General features: G+C 36.4%; 1 protein-coding gene across 3 annotated transcripts; it reads right to left on the reverse strand.

Annotated features, from left to right (window-relative positions):
• Window positions 1-20961, reverse strand: LOC123527695 (uncharacterized). 3 transcript variants are annotated; one of them, XM_045307321.2, is made up of 6 exons: window positions 20864-20938; window positions 13230-13318; window positions 12520-12648; window positions 11488-11684; window positions 10866-10941; window positions 1-5144 (listed from the first exon to the last, which is right to left on the reverse strand). In XM_045307321.2, the coding sequence occupies exons 3-6, from the start codon at window positions 12632-12634 to the stop codon at window positions 4957-4959; spliced, it is 576 nt and encodes a 191-aa protein (XP_045163256.2). In that variant the 5' UTR covers window positions 12635-12648; window positions 13230-13318; window positions 20864-20938; the 3' UTR covers window positions 1-4956. The 3 variants fall into 3 exon arrangements, with proteins under 3 accessions (XP_045163256.2, XP_045163253.2, XP_045163255.2); XM_045307318.2 differs by lacking the exon at window positions 13230-13318 and having other exon boundaries at window positions 20899-20961; XM_045307320.2 differs by lacking the exon at window positions 13230-13318 and having other exon boundaries at window positions 20864-20947.
• Between the last annotated feature and the right edge of the window lie 12 nt (window positions 20962-20973).

Here is a 20973-nt window from a genome sequence, read left to right on the forward strand (position 1 = left end):
AACCTTTTCATATTTTATTTAATATCTCTGAATCTTCAACAAAAATATATACAACATTTGAATAATACATACTGTGACAAAGAGTATTTTAACTGGGATAGGTAACATTTACCTAGGTTACACAAACGTTTTACCCTAAAGTACCTGTAATTTATTTCTACCTACTATTGATCAATACAGGAAGTATTCAGCCTACTCTTGATATACCTCTAATACAGTGAAACACCGCTTGCTCGAGCATCGATGACTCGAGTACCCGGGCTCGCTCGAGCAATTCATGTGGTCCCGGCCGATTTCCTTCTATTTTCTATGTGAAATTACCATGGCTGGCTCGAGCATCGATAACTCGATCGCTCGAGCATGACACCTGGTCCCTGTGTATTAATTTACTATTTGCTTCTTCTGGCAAACTCGAGCAGAGGTGTCAAAATTTTTCACACCTTCGGTGGTCAGAATGTATCGGTTAATTAAAAATTTTCACACGCCGTGAGAATTGTGTGGTCTATTCCACAGACACTTGGGGGTCAGAACCTGTCCCCCCTCCCATTCCGCCCCTGCCAACCTTCAACCAATATGTTTTCGCTTTTTATATCAAACTGAGCACATGTCTCGATCATACAACAACTTCTGTTACCATTTCAGTATGTTTGAAAAAATCTCCCATGTACTATCAATGCTCAGAAAAACTAAAGACAACTTACTCCCAGCGTTTTCAACACAAAATAGCTTGTCCGAGGAATAGGAGAATAGATCCCAGCTTGATGTCAAATTTACTACACAGAGCCGGGACACAGACAATATCGTTAGTGGTTAAAATAAATTTACTCGTTCATGACGTCAACTGCCGTGGTAGCCGAGAGAGTACAGATACTGGTTCTCTGAGCTTATTTTTGGGCAGGCCGCGCTATGGGCGAACTTTTTTTCTTTTTTTAGATATTTTTGTTTTTATATCTTGAGAATACTGTATATTGTTTAAAAAGAAAATGAAAATATTATATTAACAAGAGGACCATGATGGTCCTGAATCGCTCACCTATCCCCACATGACCAAGTGTTGAACTGAGTATGACGTCGTTATTTCTATTATTTAACATAGTGACCTAGTTTTTGAGCACATGTGACCTAGATATCATCAAGATAAAAAATTCTGACCAATTTTCATGAAGATCCATTGAAAAATATGGCCTCTAGAGAGGTCACAAGCTTTTTCTATTATTTGACCTAATGACCTAGTTTTTGAAGGCACGTGACCCACTTTTAAACTTGACCTAGATATCATTAAGGTGAACATTCTCACCAATTTTCATGAAGATCTCATGAAAAATATGGCCTCTAGAGAGGTCACAAGGTTTTTGTATTTTTCGACCTACTGACCTAGTTTTTGACCGCACATGACCCAGTTACGAACCTGACCTAGATATCATCAAGCTGAACATTCTCACCAGTTTTCATGAAGATCCATTGAGTAATATGGCCTCTAGGGAGGTCACAGGTTTTTCTATTTTTAGACCTACTGACCTAGTTTTTGACCCCACGTGACCCAGTTTCGAACCTGACCTAGATATCATCAAGGTGAACATTCTGACCAATATTCATGAAGATCTCATGAAAAATATGGCCTCTAGAGAGGTCACAAGGTTTTTCTATTTTTAGACCTACTGACCTAGTTTTTAACCCCACATGACCCAGTTTCGAACTTGATCTAGATATCATCAAGGTAAACATTCTGACCAATTTTGCTGAAGATCCATTGAAAAATATGGCCTCTAGAGAGGTCAGAAGGTTTTTCTATTTTTAGACCTACTGACCTAGTTTTTGACCGCACGTGACCCAGTTTCGAACTTGACCTAGATATCATCAAGGTGAACAATCTGACCAATTTTCATGAAGATCCATTGAGATATATGGCCTCTAGAGAGGTCACAAGGTTTTTCTATTTTTAGACCTACTGACCTAGTTTTTGATCAAACATGACCCAGTTTCAAACTTGACCTAGATATCATCAAGGTGAACATTCTGACCATAATTCATGAAGATCTCATGAAAAATATGGCCTCTAGAGAGGTCACAAGGCTTTTCTATTTTTAGATCTACTGACCTAGTTTTTACCCCCATGTGACCCAGTTTCGAACTTGACCTAGATATCATCAAGGTGAACATTCTGACCAATTTTCATGAAGATCCATTGAGAAATATGGCCTCTAGAGAGGTCAAAAGGTTTTTCTATTTTAAGACCTAATGACCTAGTTTTTGACCCCACGTGACCCAGTTTCGAACTTGACCTAGATATCATCAAGGTGAACATTCTGACCAATATTCATGAAGATCTCATGAAAAATATGGCCTCTAGAGAGGTCACAAGGTTTTTCTATTTTTAGACCTTCTGACCTAGTTTTTGATCCCACATGACCCAGTTTCGAACTTGACCTAGATATCATCAAGGTGAACATTCTGACCAATTTTAATGAAGATCTTGTGAAATATATGGCCTCTAGAGAGGTCACAAGGTTTTTCTATTTTTAGACCTACTGACCTAGTTTTTGATGGCACGTGACCCAGTTTCGAACTTGACCTAGATATCATCAAGGTGAACATTCTGACCAACTTTCATAAAGATCCCATGAAAAATGTGACCTCTAGAGTGGTCACAAGCAAAAGTTTACGGACGCACGGACGGACGCCGCGCGATCACAAAAGCTCACCTTGTCACTTTGTGACAGGTGAGCTAAAAAAGAATGCCCGAAGCGCGGAGCGAACCCGTGGCCCTGCCCAAAAACGTTCTATCTCGACCATCGCGGCAGTTGACTTTCTTAGCAAGTATTTTTATTTTAACCGCTAAGATATCGTCTGTATCCCGGCTCTGTGTAGTAAATTTGACTGCGCAACATCAAGCTGGGATCTATTCTCCTATTCCTTGGACAAGAAAATCGTGTTTACATTGCGAAGTAAGTTGTCTTTAGTTTTTTTGAGCATTGATAGAGTATGGGAATTTTTCAAACATGTTGAAATGGTAACAGAAGTCGTTGGATGATCAAGACATGTGCTCAGTTTGTTTTAAAAAACAAAAATGTATTGACTGAAGGTTGTCAGGGGCGGCATGGGAGGGGGAGGGGTGCTGACCACCAAGTGTCTGTGATCTATTCCATGACTATCCTAAATGTTTGTTTATCGGTATATTTGATCTGATTAATGAGATTAATTATTGATAAAAGGTTGAAGATAAGTTCTATTGATCAAATATCGATCAATTATTGATTACTTAAAACTTACTTCTTTTCTGCGGGATTGAGTAATCAAAACTTCTTTTCTGCGGGATCTCGATCCTGCAGAAAAGAAGTTTTAAGTTATCAATAATTGATCGTTATGAAATCTTAGTATTTTAATCAGCAGTTGTTTGCATGCAAATGATGGAAATGATATAGACTTTTCATAAAATTGAGACGATAATTTTGATATGCACTTATTGATAAATGAAAATAAAAAAAGTTCATATGTGTCATTTACAAATTAAATATTGAAATGTCTATCATAGAGAACATTTTTAATACTTCTTTTTAATGTCACAAGTAAAAGAAAGAGCATTGAAACTAGAGGGTAAACAATTTGTACGAGGGGGCGTAGCGCCCGAGTATAAATCTTTTACTTGAGAGTTTTAATGTTCTTTCTGTTTTGTATCATAGAAATCCATATATGGTAGTTTTAGGCGGTCCACATTGCCATATACAGCAGTTCAGTGAGTACTTAAAATCCTTGCTTTACAAATGTGTAAAGCCCAGGTAAAATAAACCAATGCTAGAGCAGAAAATCAATAAAATACACTTTGCTATCTACTGCTAGCTAGCGTGCGGGTATTAAATACCTGCACACTTTTAGTTACCGCACTCTGTACTCAAGAGTATACGAATTACCTGCACCAAATTTGTTAAGAAAAAACACCGAGCTATGATACAAGTATGTTATTATTACGCATCACCGTTTAGTCTGCAAATGATCCCGATGACAATTGGTAAAACAAAATTTTATTTTCTACTTATGTTGGCCAATGTTCAGGTCGCTCGAAACCATTGATAACTCATTTTGCTCATCCCCTTGCGACCTCGAGCGAGTGGTGTTTTACTGTATTTGAAATTGTTGGCACCCAGGGTAAAATCATTAAATTAAATGTCTAAAACATTTTGATGAAAACGGGTTTATTTTGAATTAAGAGGATTTTTTCTGGTGTTCATACATTTGAAAATACTGCCTTATATGCATACATTTAACAGATGGTATGTATACCGTATATATTCATACAAACAATGAACAAGGAAACCCTGGTATGAACTTCTGAGATCATTGACAAGAATCAAATAATTACAGTATGACTGATACACGGTCATAGCAAAAATGACTGGAAAATATGTAAAATGCAAAAACAATTCCAAGACAAAAACTCTATACAGCCAACTATATTATAATAGTATTAACCATTTGGATGTCAAGGAAACAAGTCGAGTAACTAATCGCTGTTACTTGTAACTTCAAAATACAGTCACTCCATCTGAGCATTAATTTCAATATCCCCCAAATATCACTTATTAATAAGTGGAAAAAATAAAAATCAACTTAGGACTGTTCTATTTCACCCATAGAAGATTCCTGTCAAAAACAAAGTTTTAAAAGCTTTTGTTTGTGCACTGATTATTTATAGAAAAAGAACTGTTCTCCGATAGGTATGTAAACCAAATACAAAATGTTCTCAAAAACATAAAAATGATACAACAGTCTTTTGTTCATTTTCTTCTCCATAATGTTCTCTGTGCAACATGCCAACAACTGTTTTCCAGTCTTCAAAATGATTGACACAAAGACAATCAAATTATGGCAACATTTTAAACTTTGCAATGAAACACCAACTATATCTGTACTGCTCAGAAAACTTCTCCACGCTCTAGACTGTCTCCAAAATATTCTATCTCAATCATAACTCGCTTGTACTTCCATCTCTTCCTTATGAGCCTTACTGTTTAAATGAACCTGGTAGGGGATTGGTCCGTTCAGCTGTTTATCACAAACTCGGCAATAATACTGGCTTGCATCCACCTCTGTATTATCCGTGTCCTTTTCCTTGGGTGCGTAAGCCGACTTATACGGTTTGTATTCAGCTGGAAAAATTAAACAAAATATTGAAGAACGGTGTTCTAATTCTATCAGTCAACAACAGCTGTCACAGGGGACAGCGGGCTTGACCATTTCGATGCTAGTGAAAATGGGCACATCTGAGGAAGCTGGACCAGTCACTGGAGTGTTCAATGACTCCAATGTAGATGAAGGTATTGGACAATAGCTGCTTGTGTCAAAAGAATAAGTAATAAGATAGATAAAGATAAAGTTATCAAAACACTATATAAGAATAATTCTAAGCAAAAAGGGGGCATAATTCATAAAATATTGGTGCAAGAGTGATGCACCTTGTGTCATATGATGTGGGTGATGATGTGTAATAACTACTTTAAGTTTGAATCAAATCCATTTAGTAACAAGAGCTCGTAGAACACGAAATGCCTCCCTTCAGTAATTGCACAAAGAACATAAATTATTTGGTCACTGTACTCAAAAGTTCTACTGTTCTGGGTCAATGTGACCTTGCCCTATTGACCTCAAAATCAATACGGGTTATATGTTGGTCATGATCAACCTCCCTATTAAGTTTCGTGATCCTAGGCCCAAGCATTCTCAAGTTATCGTCCGGAAATGGTTTAAATGTTCCAAGTCAATGTGACCTTGACCTTTATCCTACTGATCTCAAAATCAATAAGGGTCATCTGCTGGTCATGACCATCCTCCCTGTCAACTTTCATGATCCTTGGTCCAAGCGTTCTTGAGTTATCATCTGGAAACCATTTAACTGTTCTGGGTCACTGTGACATTGACCTTTGACCTACTAACCTCAAAATCAATAGGGATCATCTGCTGGTCATGATTAACCTCGCTGTCAAATTTCATGATCCTAGGCCCAAGAGTTATCAAACTGTTTAACTGTTCTGGGTCACTGTGACCTTTGACCTACTGACCTCAAATCAATAGGAGTCATTTGCTTGTTATGACCAACCTCCCTATCAACTTTCATGATCCTAGGCCCAAGCGTTCTTGAGTTATCATCCGGAAACCATTTAACTGTTCTGGGTCAATGTGACCTTGACCTTTGACCTACAGATCTCAAAATCAATAGGGGTCATCTGCTGGTTATGACCAACCTCCCTACCAACTTTCATGATCATAGGCCCAAGCGTTCTTGAGTTATCATCCGGAAATGGATTGGTCTACATACCGACTGACATCTGCAAAACAATATACCCCTCCTTCTTCGAAGTGGGGCATAATAACCGAGATAGAGTGAAAGTGCACCAAAACTTTAACCTGAAATTCTAAGTAAAAAGGGGAGATAATTCATGAAATACTGGTGCTAGATTTACGGTCTTTGTGTTATATGATGTGAATGATGATGTCGAACAACTATTTTAAGTTTGAATCAAATCCTCTCTGTAATAACAGAGATATAATCAAAATTAACCTTAAATTCTAAATAAAAGGGGGCATCACTCATGAAAAATTGGTGCCAGAATTATGGACCTTGTGTCATATGATGTGGGTGATGAGGTGGAACAACTATTTTAAATCTGAATCAAATCCATTTAGAGATAGAGTGAAACTGCACCAAAACTTAAACGTTAAATTCTAAGTAAAAAGTGGGATAATTTATAAAATATTGGTGCAAGAGTTATGGCCATTGTGTCATATGATGTGAGTGATGATGTTGAACAACTATTTGAAGTTTGAATAAAATCCATTTAGGAATAACAGAGATAGAGTGAAAGTGCAGCAAAACTTTAACCTGAAATTCTAAGTAAAAAGGGGGCATAATTCATGGAAAATTGGCTTTAGAGTTATGGACCTTGTGTCATATGATGTGGGTAATGATGTGAAACAACTATTTTAAATCTGAATCAAATCCATTTAGTACTAACTGTAATTAAGTGAAAGTGCACCAAAACTTTAACCTGAAATTCTAAGTCAAAAGGGGGAATAATTCATGAAATGTTGGTGCAAAAGTTACAGCCTTTGTGCCATTTGATGTGGGTGATGATGAGGAATAACTATTTTAAGTTTGAAACAAATCCATAAATTTATTACAGAGATAAAGAGACTGTGCATCCAAACTTTAACCAAAGTGCTGACGCCTGGTCGAGTAGGACAGCTCTCCCTACTTCGTATAGTCGAGCTAAAAACGATCTTTCCAGCTAGCTGAATAAATAATGAATTCTTTAGCTGAATCCATAATCAACTAAAAACAAGAGCTGTCAGAGGAGACTGGGCCCTGGACTATTTTGATGCTAGGTAGTGAAATTGGGCATATCTAAGCCCAGAACTATCTCTGGAATGGTGACTTTCCACATAAATATTAAGTTAGTGCATCAAAACATAACCGGAATTTCTAAGAACAAAATGGGCATAATTTAAGAAATACTGGTGCAAAAGTAATGAACCTTGTGTCATATGATGTTGGTGACGATCAGGAAAAACTTCTTGAATTTGAAGGAAATCAACCAAATCCATAAAGTAATAACGGACAGCACATCAAACTTTAACCAAGTTGCTGACGATGACACCGAGGCAAATAGGATAGCTCTCATCACACTTTGTATAGTCCAGTCAAGAAGAATAAACTTAGTGCCATCATCTACACTGTTTCATATAATTTCTAAGTAAAAACAAACCTTTTCTATACCTCTTTACATTTAGGCTACAAAGGTACTCTCATTCTTATTACTTTGCACAGTCCTTAAATGGTTATACTTTGAAAAGTTGGAAAGGACATGCTTCTCAAGTGTTACACTGATGTAAAACTATGAAGTGCCTATAATTTGTGTGAATACTCGTGAATGCGCTATGTGACAAACTGATAGGGGAAAAGTGTGTAAAGTCATTCACTGATGGGGGCAAAGTGTGTAAAGTCATTCACTGATGGGGGCAATGTGTGTAAAGTCATTCACTGATGGGGGCAATGTGTGTAAAGTCATTCACTGATGGGGGCAATGTGTGTAAAGTCATTCACTGATGGGGGCAATGTGTGTAAAGTCATTCACTGATGGGGGCAATGTGTGTAAAGTCATTCACTGATGGGGGCAATGTGTGTAAAGTCATTCACTGATGGGGGCAATGTGTGTAAAGTCATTCACTGATGGGGGCAATGTGTCATTCATCTGCCATCTCTGATTTAGGCAGGAAAGTTGTCAGTTGTCAACCATATCCTAAGTAGGTGGGGATGTTTTATTTATCCATCATATACATTCATATGATTTAGGTGGGAAAGTTGTCACTTGAGAAAAAGCAAAAACAGTACAAAAGCCAGAAAGGCTGGTTCAATTAAATGACCGACGTTACCCTGTAACAAATATTTATAGAATATTAATTTTATATTAATTTCCTCTACTAATTAATTTATTTAATCCAGTTATTGTTGTATTTTGACTTAACTGAAGCCTTCAATTATTCCAACTTGTTTACAGAAGCCCATATGAACTACTGCACAGAAATTCTTTCATTTCATTTCATATTATGTCCAACTTTAAGACTTAGAGTCACAGATTGGGATACTTCAATTACAAGTATCTGATACATATATTCCCTGAGATTGAGATATATTATACCACTACCACAAATTACATTCTGTGCAAAAATAGAATAAGCTGTAAAGATATTCAAGAAAAGTTAACTGAATAAATATTTTAATAAAGTATCAGCCTAGGGAAGTAACTCCAATTAAAAATATCCAAATTATGGGATTCAAAATCATTTGCTTAGTGAACATACAAGGCCAGGAAGTCTGTGTTTAACCAGAACACGGGTTTTAAGTTACTTTTGTGCTAATTACAATGTACTTAACGTTACCATATATCTTAAAAACAGACAGCTGAAAATAGTTATACCTAACTTACATGTACTTACCTTATCATTAGAAACACAAGTAATTTAAAACGAATAAAATATATTTTCTTGTAAACTATACGGGATGACAAAATCTTTACTTAATAATTATAGAAACATTTGTTTCGTTAACTTATGTTTCTTTTAAGTTCAATGCCATTTTTCAAATGGATTTCTGTTACAGTGGTATCATTGCTGAAGTAGAAGGGGAAAGTTTTGAAACAGATGAAGGTCTGAGGCGGTCCACCCATTTAGAATTTCATTTGCTACCAGTAAAACAGCCCAGCTAGAAGGGGGAAATCCATGTCCCCTAGCCCTTAATGTAATGTAGTCAGAGTTATGTTATGGCAGATTGTCTGACAGCTACTTTCCAGCTTAAACAATCATAAATAGGTCAAGGTCACAGTCAAGTGACATCATACTACTTGGGGTCATCAGGTAATAATAATTAAACAGTCTTGGAAATAGGATCAAATGATTTTTTAAGTATTTTTTCCTATATAACTCACATAAAAACTAATTGACCCCAGGGCTCTTTTAACCCCAGAGGCATAATTTGAACAATTTTGGTAAATGACTACTAGACAATGCAACATTACAAATATCAAAAGCCTAGATTGTATGGTTTCAGACAAGAAGATTTTTAAAGTTTTTTCCTATATAAGTCTATATAAAACTTGGGATCCCCAGGGCAGGGCCTCTTTTCATCCCAGGGGTACAATTTGAACAATTTTGGTTGAGGACCATAAGAAAATGCTACAAACCAAATATCAAAGGTCTAATTGTTGTGGTTTCAGACAACATTTTTAAACTTTTTTTCCTATACAAGTCTTATTTAAAACTTAGGACCCCCAGGGCTGGCCCATATTTGACCCTAGGGGGATAATTTGAACAATCTTGGTAGAAGACCACTAGATGATGCTACATACCAAATATCAAAACCCTAGGCCATGTGGTTTTGTACAAGAAGATTTTCAAAGTTTTCCCTATATAAGTCTATATAAACCATGTGACCCTCGGGGCGGGGCCATATTTGACCCTAGGGGGATAATTTGAACAATTTTGGTAGAGGACCACTAGATGATGCGACACACCAGATATCAAAGCCCTAGGCCCTGTGGTTTTGGACAAGAAGATTTTTAAATTTTTTCCTTTTGATTGCCATGGCAACCAGAGTTCTGCATGGAATTAAATTCTTTGAACAATTTTGAAAGGGGGCCACCCAATGATCATTTCTGTGAAGTTTGGTGTAATTCTGCCCAGTGGTTTTCAAGAAGAAGACTTTTTTAGAAAATGTTGAAGGACACACGACGGACGACGGACACTGAACGGTCACAAAAGCTCACCATGAGCCTTTGGCCCAGGTGAGCTAAAAAGTCTTTTTGCAGTTCTCACAAAGTGACCTATACAGTGAAATTAGTAGCAAACTGTGGTTAATCCAATTCTCTTTTAGTCTGGTAATGACCTGGTAAGCATAATGGGATGCTAAGAGTTTTATGGCTTTAAACCTTTGGCGTAAAACTTTATCAGCCTTGCGTAAAAAAATTTACTGCATAGCTGGAAAGATGAGTTAAAGGATTCAGGAAATAATTGAATTAGTCACATTCAAAATAAGGAATTTGCACAGGAGGGCTTTGTAATATTTTATGATAACTGAAACAAGTTATGAAAATATAAGCAATAACTCAAATGGGTTATAAACTGCGGTAACTTGAAACAGTTACACCCCTGTCTGGTCAAAGGCTGTCACCTTTAGAACTGCAGGCTTTTCCGAAAACAGCTGAATGATTTCCTAGCACAAAGAATTTCTACATCCCAAGCAAAATTATCGCCAAACAGCCGAAAGGGGCAATTGATTCAGATTGAATAATGGGTTGTGTGAACAATGTAATACATACCTGCCTCCTGTTTGACATTCTCTTCAATATTCTTCTGATCTAACCAAGGTAAACTCTTCACACTGTCTGGATTTGCCTGCAATAGTATCAAAAACAGTCAAAAAAAATTAAACAGCGCTATTTCATTAAGGCAAATATTCTCACATGATTCTATACAGACCTGCATGGCTTGTACAGTGTAAATAAATAAGGTTTTAAAAGCAACTTGACTTACTGAGCTATGTTTTGACCACAGATGACACAGTATCCTGCTTGTTTGTTTTCTGGGTTTTAACATCACACTGATATAATAATAGGTCATATGGCGACTTCTGGATAAGGGGCACCTGGGTAGAACCATCAACCCTCCTTGCTTGTCTGAGATTTTGTTAGTATTATTCTGATAAAATTTCATTAAGACTGGGCCAAAAATGTTGACTTTAGTGTGTTAACAATAACATTGTTAACGCCACTGGACAAAGAGTGATTAAAATATCTTACATTGGGCCCCATGTGCTCAGACATGCAAAATATCTGACAAACTAACATGCACAACCTTAAAAATTGTTTGCCATGTCAGTTAAAAATTTCCCCACAACCAATGTAAGATGTAAACTAAAATCACTTTCTAATGCTTGCTTACCATAACATATCTATCGGGTATAAATCCCTCCTCTCCCTGCTCGTTTCTTACACATATCCAGTGTTCATCGTATCGTTTAACAAAATGAACCACATCTTTCTGTTTCACACTTAACTCCTTGCCGAGGGGACTGGCGGCATTCCCTTCATACTTATACTTCAACATCAGTTCCTGGTCAGGTCTCCAGTCTCTCACTTCTGCATAAACAAAATACTGTAAAGTGTTTATATTTCTATTTACTTTTGTCTGGATTTCTGATGGAAAAGCAAGATCTCCTAACAGCAAACCAGGATGTGACATGAGCCGTTAAATATAACCTTTTACACCAAATATGACAGACAGATTTGACCTTGCTGTTGTCTTGACCTCTGATCTACAGACTTGGTTCATGAACACTGTACATCGTCACTGCCACATACCTATGTGCCAGGATTCAAGTCAATACCTTGATTAACGAATGGTTATTAAGTTATGCTCTGGATACGAAATTGGACCTATGTGCCAGGATTCAAGTCAATACATTGAATGGTTATTTTAAAAGTTATGCTCTGGATACGAAATTGGACCTTTGAGCTCCATTTGTGACCTTGATCTTTGACTAACCGACCTGTTTCATGTGCTCTGCACAGTGTCTCATGGTAAACTACTAATATGCCAAGTATAAAGTCAATAACTTGAATGCTTATTAAAGTTATGATCCGGATATGAAATATGAGGGTCAAAATTGAACTTTAGCTCCAGCTTAAAGTCAATACATTGAATATGTAAATATTAAGGTATGCTATGGATGCAAAATATATAACAGACAGACGTACATGCCATCACAACATTTATAATCATTTCCATTTTTAAAAACGGGTGTATTAAAATGTTGATGCGAGACGGACCATATACCTACCCTGAACATAGTTCAGGTGAGCTAAAAATTGATGAAATAACAGTTAAGATAGATCAAACTTAGCACAAATGGACCATTGGCCAAAATTTGGCTGCACTAAAATGTCTGATTGTACTGGAAATCTTCGACTGTACCTGTTTTTGCTTCCTTCAAACTTGCAGGACGCTTTAGTGGAACTTTCCAACTTGACAGTGCAAATATTCCCCGCTTGCAGGGACCTCGGTACTGACCAGGATGAACTGCAGCCATACTTCAGTATCAATCTGTAAAACAAATGTCAAGTCATCCTGTAAACAGATCTAAATGTTTCTTGTCCCGGGATTCTTTAAGGCTGATTTTGAAGCAAAATTTGGGCCCCATCCCAATTGCAAAAGTTTGCTTATTTTCCCAATTCTGAGATCTAAATTTCCCAAAAATCAGCCATAATTTTGTGGTAGTCTCAATTTTCATGTTTCCAATACTAGCTTGATTAGTTTATGTTTTGATTCTTATTCCTTATATTTTTAAATGAGTTAACACTGTTCCTATGTTAATTGAATAACCGTGCCTGTACATGATCGCATTTAATCAAGCTCTCAAATTTTCACTGGAAATGAAAATATGCCAAGAAATTATAAGTAAATATTATACAAAGAAAGTCACTGAAAAGTACGCTACTGACAACCCAAAGCTGTCTAGCTCAGGTTTTGTCAATAAAACAAGTGCCGAGAAACAGGCCACCACGTTTATGTCTCAGGATTCTGTAAGATCAGCGAACGCTGATGACGAATTAAATACATCCTTGGATCATACCCGTGATAAAACACTTGAGAAAACACCGTACACAACTGAAGGTTTTACTGACCTTTGAGTGTCCGAGAGTCTCTCACTCAGAAGAGATACTGTAGAAAATTTAGTAGAGACTTGTAACGTGACATAACAACAATAACAATGCTGAAATAAACGTGTATGATGGTAAAACTTATTTTCTGAATTTCCCAATTTTTAGGTTTTATGCACCATTTTTCCCAACTGAATGGGCCCCGTTTGAAACAGGAAAAAAATCCCTGTTGTTGACAGGACTAAAACTTTCAAGTTACCTTTGCTTTTAGTTGTGATGTTTAGTGTTGATTAGAGGTATATAATGGAACATAATGAGAAGGGATTTATTGATAAATATTAGGAATGGGACGATTACTTGGTTAATTGGATACTATAAGATTACTATGTGAAACCGGTTTCAATTTTGCAATACCAGTAATCGCTCCAGGGTTTTTTTTTTTCTATAGCAGTGGCTGAATATCGGCCTCGTCCCCCAGCCGAGGATTTCCCCCACAGCCAAGGATTTCCCCTACCGCAGTCGAAATTCCCCTACGTCCGAAATTCCCCCCTCCAAAATCGTAAACAAAGCAATGGAGATTACTCCCAGCGATTTTCCCGACCGAATATCGGACCCGTTCACAATTGCAGGCGGTCTTTCACAAATTTCAATGGGTGTGAAAACCTTTAGAAATAGTAGAAAAATGTTAGAAGAGCGTTCAGTGGACCCGAGGTTCCGGTTTTGACCAGCGAAAATCGATAAAAACTAGTATCTGACCCGCACATAATATGCTGTGGGCATCTGCTTGTCTCGTGGTAATACTGTTTAGATGCGTAACGAGTTCGAAAGTTCTGCCCCTTGTCAATCAAAATCCCAGTGAACTTCATACTGTTTGTCGCCACCAGCGTAAGTATGACAGTAGGCGGAGCGTCGTATGTTAATTAGCTACTGACAGATGTCAATCACGCCACGCGCCGACTGACACGTGGTTATCATCAGTATGTAATATAGATGATTGATAAATAATGCAGCGTCAGATTATCGTGTTTGTACCTCTTGTTAATTAGCGGTAACAGCTTATGCTGTATTGTGTAATATGTGTTGTTAATTTAAAGTAATTATTTTATGTGCTTGATTCGATTAAATAAGCCGGTCGGCCGTTACGCAAATTTATTATCTTTGCCGAGGTATTTTGCTAGAGCAAAATAAAATATAAATGTTTTAAGTAATCAGATATTAAAAGTATGGAATAGTTCTGGTGAAAAGATGAAATTTAAAACGAGTATTTTATCAAGAATTTTTAATGTTTGCTTTTGTTTTTTGATATTTGTCACACGTTTTCGCGATCGTGATTTTCGAACTTTTTTATCCTTTCTTACAAGATTTTCTAGTACAATTGAAATAAAAAGCCAACAAAAGTATGCATTTAATAATAATATGATGACTCTTGCAAAAGCAACTCTTATTTTAAAGCATTTGTGAATAAAAGCATGTGACCTTTAAATATTCAATGATTTGAGCATTTCAACTCTCCCCACCCACCTTGTTACAATGATAAGTGAACATTAGTGTAAGTCCATCTATTGCTAAGTGACAGTGTGTATAGTTGCTAAAAGTTGCAAGAATATGTAATAAAAACATAGTTTAAAGTGTTTATTATGCATAATTGTAAATTCCCGAGTGAAAAATCCCCCCAAAACTGCTCATCGCGCACTATTTTCTTCCCCCAATGACAGGCTGGGGCCTCTTCCCCCAGTCGTAAAAAAAACCCCTGCGCTCTCAAACAATAAACATCATGAGTCATACTTTATACATTTCTTCGACCTGCGCATAGATCCAAAGAAGACTAAGACACATCAACTGAACATAATCAAAAGTCTTGGATAGTTTGGGAATGGGGCCGGGGCCTTTACAATTGGGAAAAATGCGTCGTAAAACACCTACATTGGGATTTTATATTTCAGAATTAATGAACTAACAATACTTTTTAGGCAAGTTTTATGGTAAAACATAGTACAGTTATCATATTCATTCATTAAATATATATATAAAAAAAATTCTCCAAGCAAATATTCATCTCTCATTGAGCTTGCAATACAACAGACATGACTGTATCTCGTGTTTCATTATAACTTATTTCGTTACCTGAATCAGTCGTCACTGACGCTATTATTGTTAGTTTTTCTTTATTTTTACTTTCGGTTTCAAATTGACTACACATAGCCGTTGTAGGTGTAATAATTTGAGCGGTAAACTAATCTGTAGTTTTAAGGTTTCTCTGATGAACAAAACATCAATTTTGACATATTTTTAGCATCATTTTTATTGATTTTCTTTGTATATAATACCTACAATTGTAGACTGCATGTTTACGAAGAGCAGACGCTTGCATTATCATGCCATTCAGGGCTCGACCTAAGGCTGGAATTTGAGCTGGACATCCGGACCACCTCATCTCAATATCAGTTGGCCCGGATCCAACTGACCTGGACCAAAAAAGACAAGGCTTTGAAACCACCATACACTGTACTTTACATGTCACAAAATAAGACAAAATACATGTCATTTCATTTATTTTCTACTTAAGCCTGATTAACATAGTTCAGAGGTTTCAATTGTACCGTGACATGAAACTGTCAAGTTTATATAGTTTTTTGAAACAAGTTATTTCATTTTTTTTCCTCTCAATAAAAGGAACATATGTTTCAATGTCAGAGTCATACTCACTTTCATAATCCTCATCAGACTGGTAATCTGACAAGTATTCATCATTCAAAATATTTTGATCATATAATGACTGGGAACCATCTGAGATGTTCTCAGCAGACACTGACTGGGAACCATCTGAGATGTTCTCAGCAGACACTGACTGGGAATCATCAGCAGGTACTGACTGGGAACCATCTGAGGTGTTCTCAGCAGGCACTGACTGGGAACCATCTGAGATGTTCTCAGCAGGCACTGACTGGTAACCATCTGAGTTGTTCTCAGCAGACACTGACTGGGAACCATCTGTAATGTTCTCAGCAGGCACTGACTGGGAACCATCTGGGATGTTCTCAGCAGGCACTGACTGGGAACCATCTGAGTTGTTCTCAGCAGACACTGACTGGGAACCATCTGTAATGTTCTCAGCAGGCACTGACTGGGAACCATGATCTGAGATGTTTTCAGGCACTGATTGGGAATCATCTGTATGACTGACTGCAACAATTTGAGAAATATGCCCACAGACAACTGGCTTAACAATAGTATCTTTGACTCTGCGTTTAGCACTACTGTTCCAGATATGTATAGCTGCTAATGGATCAAAATCTTTAACATCTGGTGATTCCAACATAATCATTAGTTGGTCAGAAAGATGGCTATCTGACAAACAACTTCTCCAGTCACTTTTTGTAATTTTAAGCCTGTTGAAACCCCTTTCGGCATCTGTTGATGATGCTGGAATGGATAAAATCAGATCCACAAGTGCTAGGAAATTAGGGCAAATCTGTCCTAGCTTATCATTTACTTCTCTCCATGTGGCTGAGTTTGGCTTCTTAAATCTGAAATGAAACACAGTTTTTTAGTCATTTAATTTTTAAAAACTGCCCTGAGACTGATATTTAAGACTTTGTAAATAACACTGACTGTATGATATATCAGATAATACTGGACACTATATAATGCAGTGCAAACCAAGTATTGTAAGCTACTATAAACTTTAATGCTAGCTGGTTATTATATTTAAGAATAAATCACTGAAATATGTACTATGTCTCTTAATTTTCTAACCTGGTAAACATAAACATCTTGAGTTTTGTCCATTCAAGTTCACATTTCTCTGGGACAACACCAGCATATTTTAAGGCTGGAGTGAAGTAATCTACCAGTTCTGCAACTTTACTGTCACCATAATCTGAAAAATAGCCTCTAATAATAAAATATCAAATTTAATGCATAAGTCTTGATAATAATAATTTGTTGGTTCATGTGATGTATTATCTGTTTTAGTAATATATATAATGAAAATTTTAATCTATAATATTGTTAATTATGTTAGTTAGCAGACTAACTAAAGCTACTGCTCTAATAGACTATGTATCTGAAAGAGGGAAGGTTGACAGACTAAAACATGTGACTGGGAATATCTTTAGAGTTTTATTAGTTAGTATTTATTACTTTCTGCTTCAGCTTCAGTAATAGGAAATGCTGACAGGCTGATCACAAAGCATGCTTCAAGTATCCCTAAGTTATCAGTAAAACGCCTCCTCAATGCTGACAAAATATATTCCAGGAGCTTTCCTCTGGCACTCTCAAAGGCTCTCAAATCGCCCTTCAAACCTGCAGGCTCAGACCTCACAGCTTCTCGAAGTTTTGGGCCATTGCTGTAAACATGATTTGTTAAAAAAATTGCAACACCACCACCAAGTGAATAACTACCAAACATTAAATAATTTTAAACTAGATCTAATAACATATTGGTACTCTAAGAAGGAAAGCAAAGAAACCTAGATTAAGAACAACAGCATCTCAACACTAAAAGTCCAATCACTGCTTTGAAATATTAAAATCACAAGATAGACACTATGCTGAGCATTGCCAGAATTAGTTTTACATCTGTAAGTGCCAATTATCTCATTTTGATTTAAAAAATCTAAAGTGCTTATTTTGAAAATAAAACTATAGTTAAAATCAAGAAAAAGCTTTCAACAACTGACATTATACAGCTCGGCCTATTTTTCTGATAATTTATTTTGCGGTTTTGCTAACAGAAATTCAAAGTTATAACTGGACTTCGGAGAAAGAACTTAAAAGAGCATGCCACATCACCATTCTCTACACAGGATGACAGATTTTCTTTCTTTCTACTGGCTAATTGGTTCTTAAGGAAGCACAAAAATGCATCATTAATTCTTGTACGTCTATAGTCTATAGAGTGTAAATATCATAAAGCACAATGCAGTTGGTATAACTAGCATCTACAGACAGAAGATTAAGGCAATAAATTTACCTTGTTTTAAGTTTTTCTAGTTGCTTTTCAGAACTTTCAATGTCATGAAGTATCTCTGACACGGTTGCAGTCCTTTCTTGAAATTTCTTGCTCACAATCACAAGAATTTCTAAACAATCAAGGAGGAAATGCATCATGTGCCATGCATCTCGCGCAAACACAATTTTCGACAAAGCCTTCGCTTTGTTCCCCTTTTCAGTTGCATATACATGATCATCTGGATTTTGAAGCTAAAAAAGAAATTGCAGTAGATAAACTTGAATTATTCACTTGAACATTCAAAGATATCTATCGCCCATCTTAAAGACTTTCATTTTTTATTATTTTTTTTTTTTCAAATATATAAAATCCTCATCAATATGTGTTTAACGTATACAAAATGTTATTGTAATTTTATTTAATAAGATTTGCAAATACAATTACATTCAGATTTCACAATTGAAATGCCATATTTGTTAAAAAAAAAACAGCCGTTTTTTTCTTAGTCAGTGATGTGATACACATTTATGTTAGTCTTATGTGTACTTACAAGAAATTTAACATGTATTATACCTGAGATAAATGCTGGGATATTGCTTTATACCCTTTCAAGTAACACCCAACAGCAAGCTTCAAATGACTTATCCATCTTGTCCCTCCCACTCGTGTAGGCAATACTACATTAATTCCCAAGGATTTGAATGACTCTTTCAACATGAAACGATTCAAATTACTATTTCTGTAGAAATAATAAACAGACAGTAGAAAGTTTTCAACTTTATCATAGAGTGAAATTTTTGATTTAACCATATCTTTGTATGCCAATTCAAGCTTGTGATCCGAGCAGTGTACTCCCAATAACCATGGTCTATCTGTGTGTTTGCGGATACGTTGTACTGCACCAGTGTTTTTACCAAGCATAACACTAGCTCCATCACAACCGACTGCAACTAGTTTTTTACAATAGTCATCACACAAGTTTGATAATCCATCAAGCATTACACTGGAAATATGAAAAGCATCTCCTCTCGGAACGTTCTTGACCAGAGAAAAATTCACAGAAATGTTACCCCTGTTAGCAGAACGAATATAAACCATTTCTGCCTCTTGAAAGGACAAATCAGTTGACCCATCTGATATAACCGAGACAAATTTCGAGTCCTCTAGCTTTTTCCTTATCTTTACCCTTTCAGATTCAGCTATTGAGTGTGCAAATTCTGCTGCCTTTTTATCTGTTCTATACTGGGTACCAACATCTAGTCCTTTGGCTTCGTCTAAGTCACATATTAAAATGTAGTCTGTATATGGCCTGCCCTTTTTACACAATTCATGCACTGATCTAAACAAATTTTTAAGTCTACATATGACTGTCTGATTTAACGACCTGATCGCTTTAGCAGCCTGGGATTGGTCTGGGTTTAAAACTGCATTATGTTTTTTTACATTGTCAGAGTGCATTTCTGTTTTCTCATGATTGGTAAGTCGATCATGTTTGAATTTCTTATACCCTTTGATAAATTCATGATCCGTTTGCTTCTTTTCATGTCGAGAGCAAATAACACATGTCATACCATTTTGCTCACAATAGTTAAACCACGTAAATTTATTTTACCAGGAATCTACAAAGTTACGTTTTCTGGATTTTTCGTACTGTCTAGCCTTTTCCTTTTTTTCCTCTTCAGTTTTTTTCGCCGATTTAACCTTACGGCCACTAGCGGCACCAAATATTGAAAAAAACTTTTTCGGAGATTCGCTACTGGAGGCCGCCATATTGGTTTACATAGCACGTTTTCAATTGGCTTACAGACTACTCAGCGTCCAATCAAAATTTGCGTAATAAATTCGTACTAAAAATTATTCACGCATCAGTTTATTATTGTTGTCCACCCAGTTTTTCGAACTGGACCGACGGACCAGCTCAATAGAAGACGAGTTGGACCGAGGGAGTTTTAATTGGACACGGGCGAACGGTCCAACGCTAAATCGAGCCCTGCCATTCAATGACGCAGCTTAAGGGGAAGTATCTACAATTGAATGTTTACATAACAAAAACCATTTACATAAACACCAACGAAATGTATTTCGGAACCTACTTTTCGTGTCATGTTGTTAAAATTTTCAGGCATTTTTTTCAACTTTCAATTGGGAATTTTGAAGGTAAAATTGGGCAAAAAACATACTTTTTCTCATTGGAACTGGGGCCGAACTTTGGCCCCAAATTGACCTGAAAAAAAAAACACACACTGCAAACAAATGATTAACAGGTTTCAAAATTTTGAAATCATCCCAGCCCTAATAAATATGTTATCTATTTCTGCCAAAGGCACTAACTGATCGTGTACTCCCTTCACAACTTGTGACATTAGTGACCCTTGCTGGGTTCAATTCCCACCCCCAAAAGTTTTTGCAGTATTTTTTGAAAATAAATAAAACAGTTTTAAATTGTTTTATAGGTCTAGTATGAAACTGTGGGGGAAATCATTTTTGACAAATTTTGAGGTAAATTGTCTTAGAGTATGAAATTGTGGTAAAATATTATTTTAGACAAATTTTGAGCTACATTTGAGGTACATTTACATTTGTAGATTTAAAACGAAAGTAGAATTTACAATTGACAATAACTCAACCCCAAGATTTTGTGGACAAAACAGGAAAACACTTGTAAAAAAGTAAAACAACATATTTCTCCACCTTACAGCTATACCTTTTTGCGCTGCAACGTTTATAATATCCTAATACCTGCCAAATGCTCACGGTGTAAGTTTCTGCTTGACTTATGGCGGGAAACTCTAACATGAAGAGCGGTAGTTCCTA

Source organism: Mercenaria mercenaria, chromosome 14, assembly GCF_021730395.1.
Source record: "Mercenaria mercenaria strain notata chromosome 14, MADL_Memer_1, whole genome shotgun sequence".
Classification (NCBI taxonomy): Eukaryota; Metazoa; Mollusca; class Bivalvia; order Venerida; family Veneridae; genus Mercenaria; species Mercenaria mercenaria.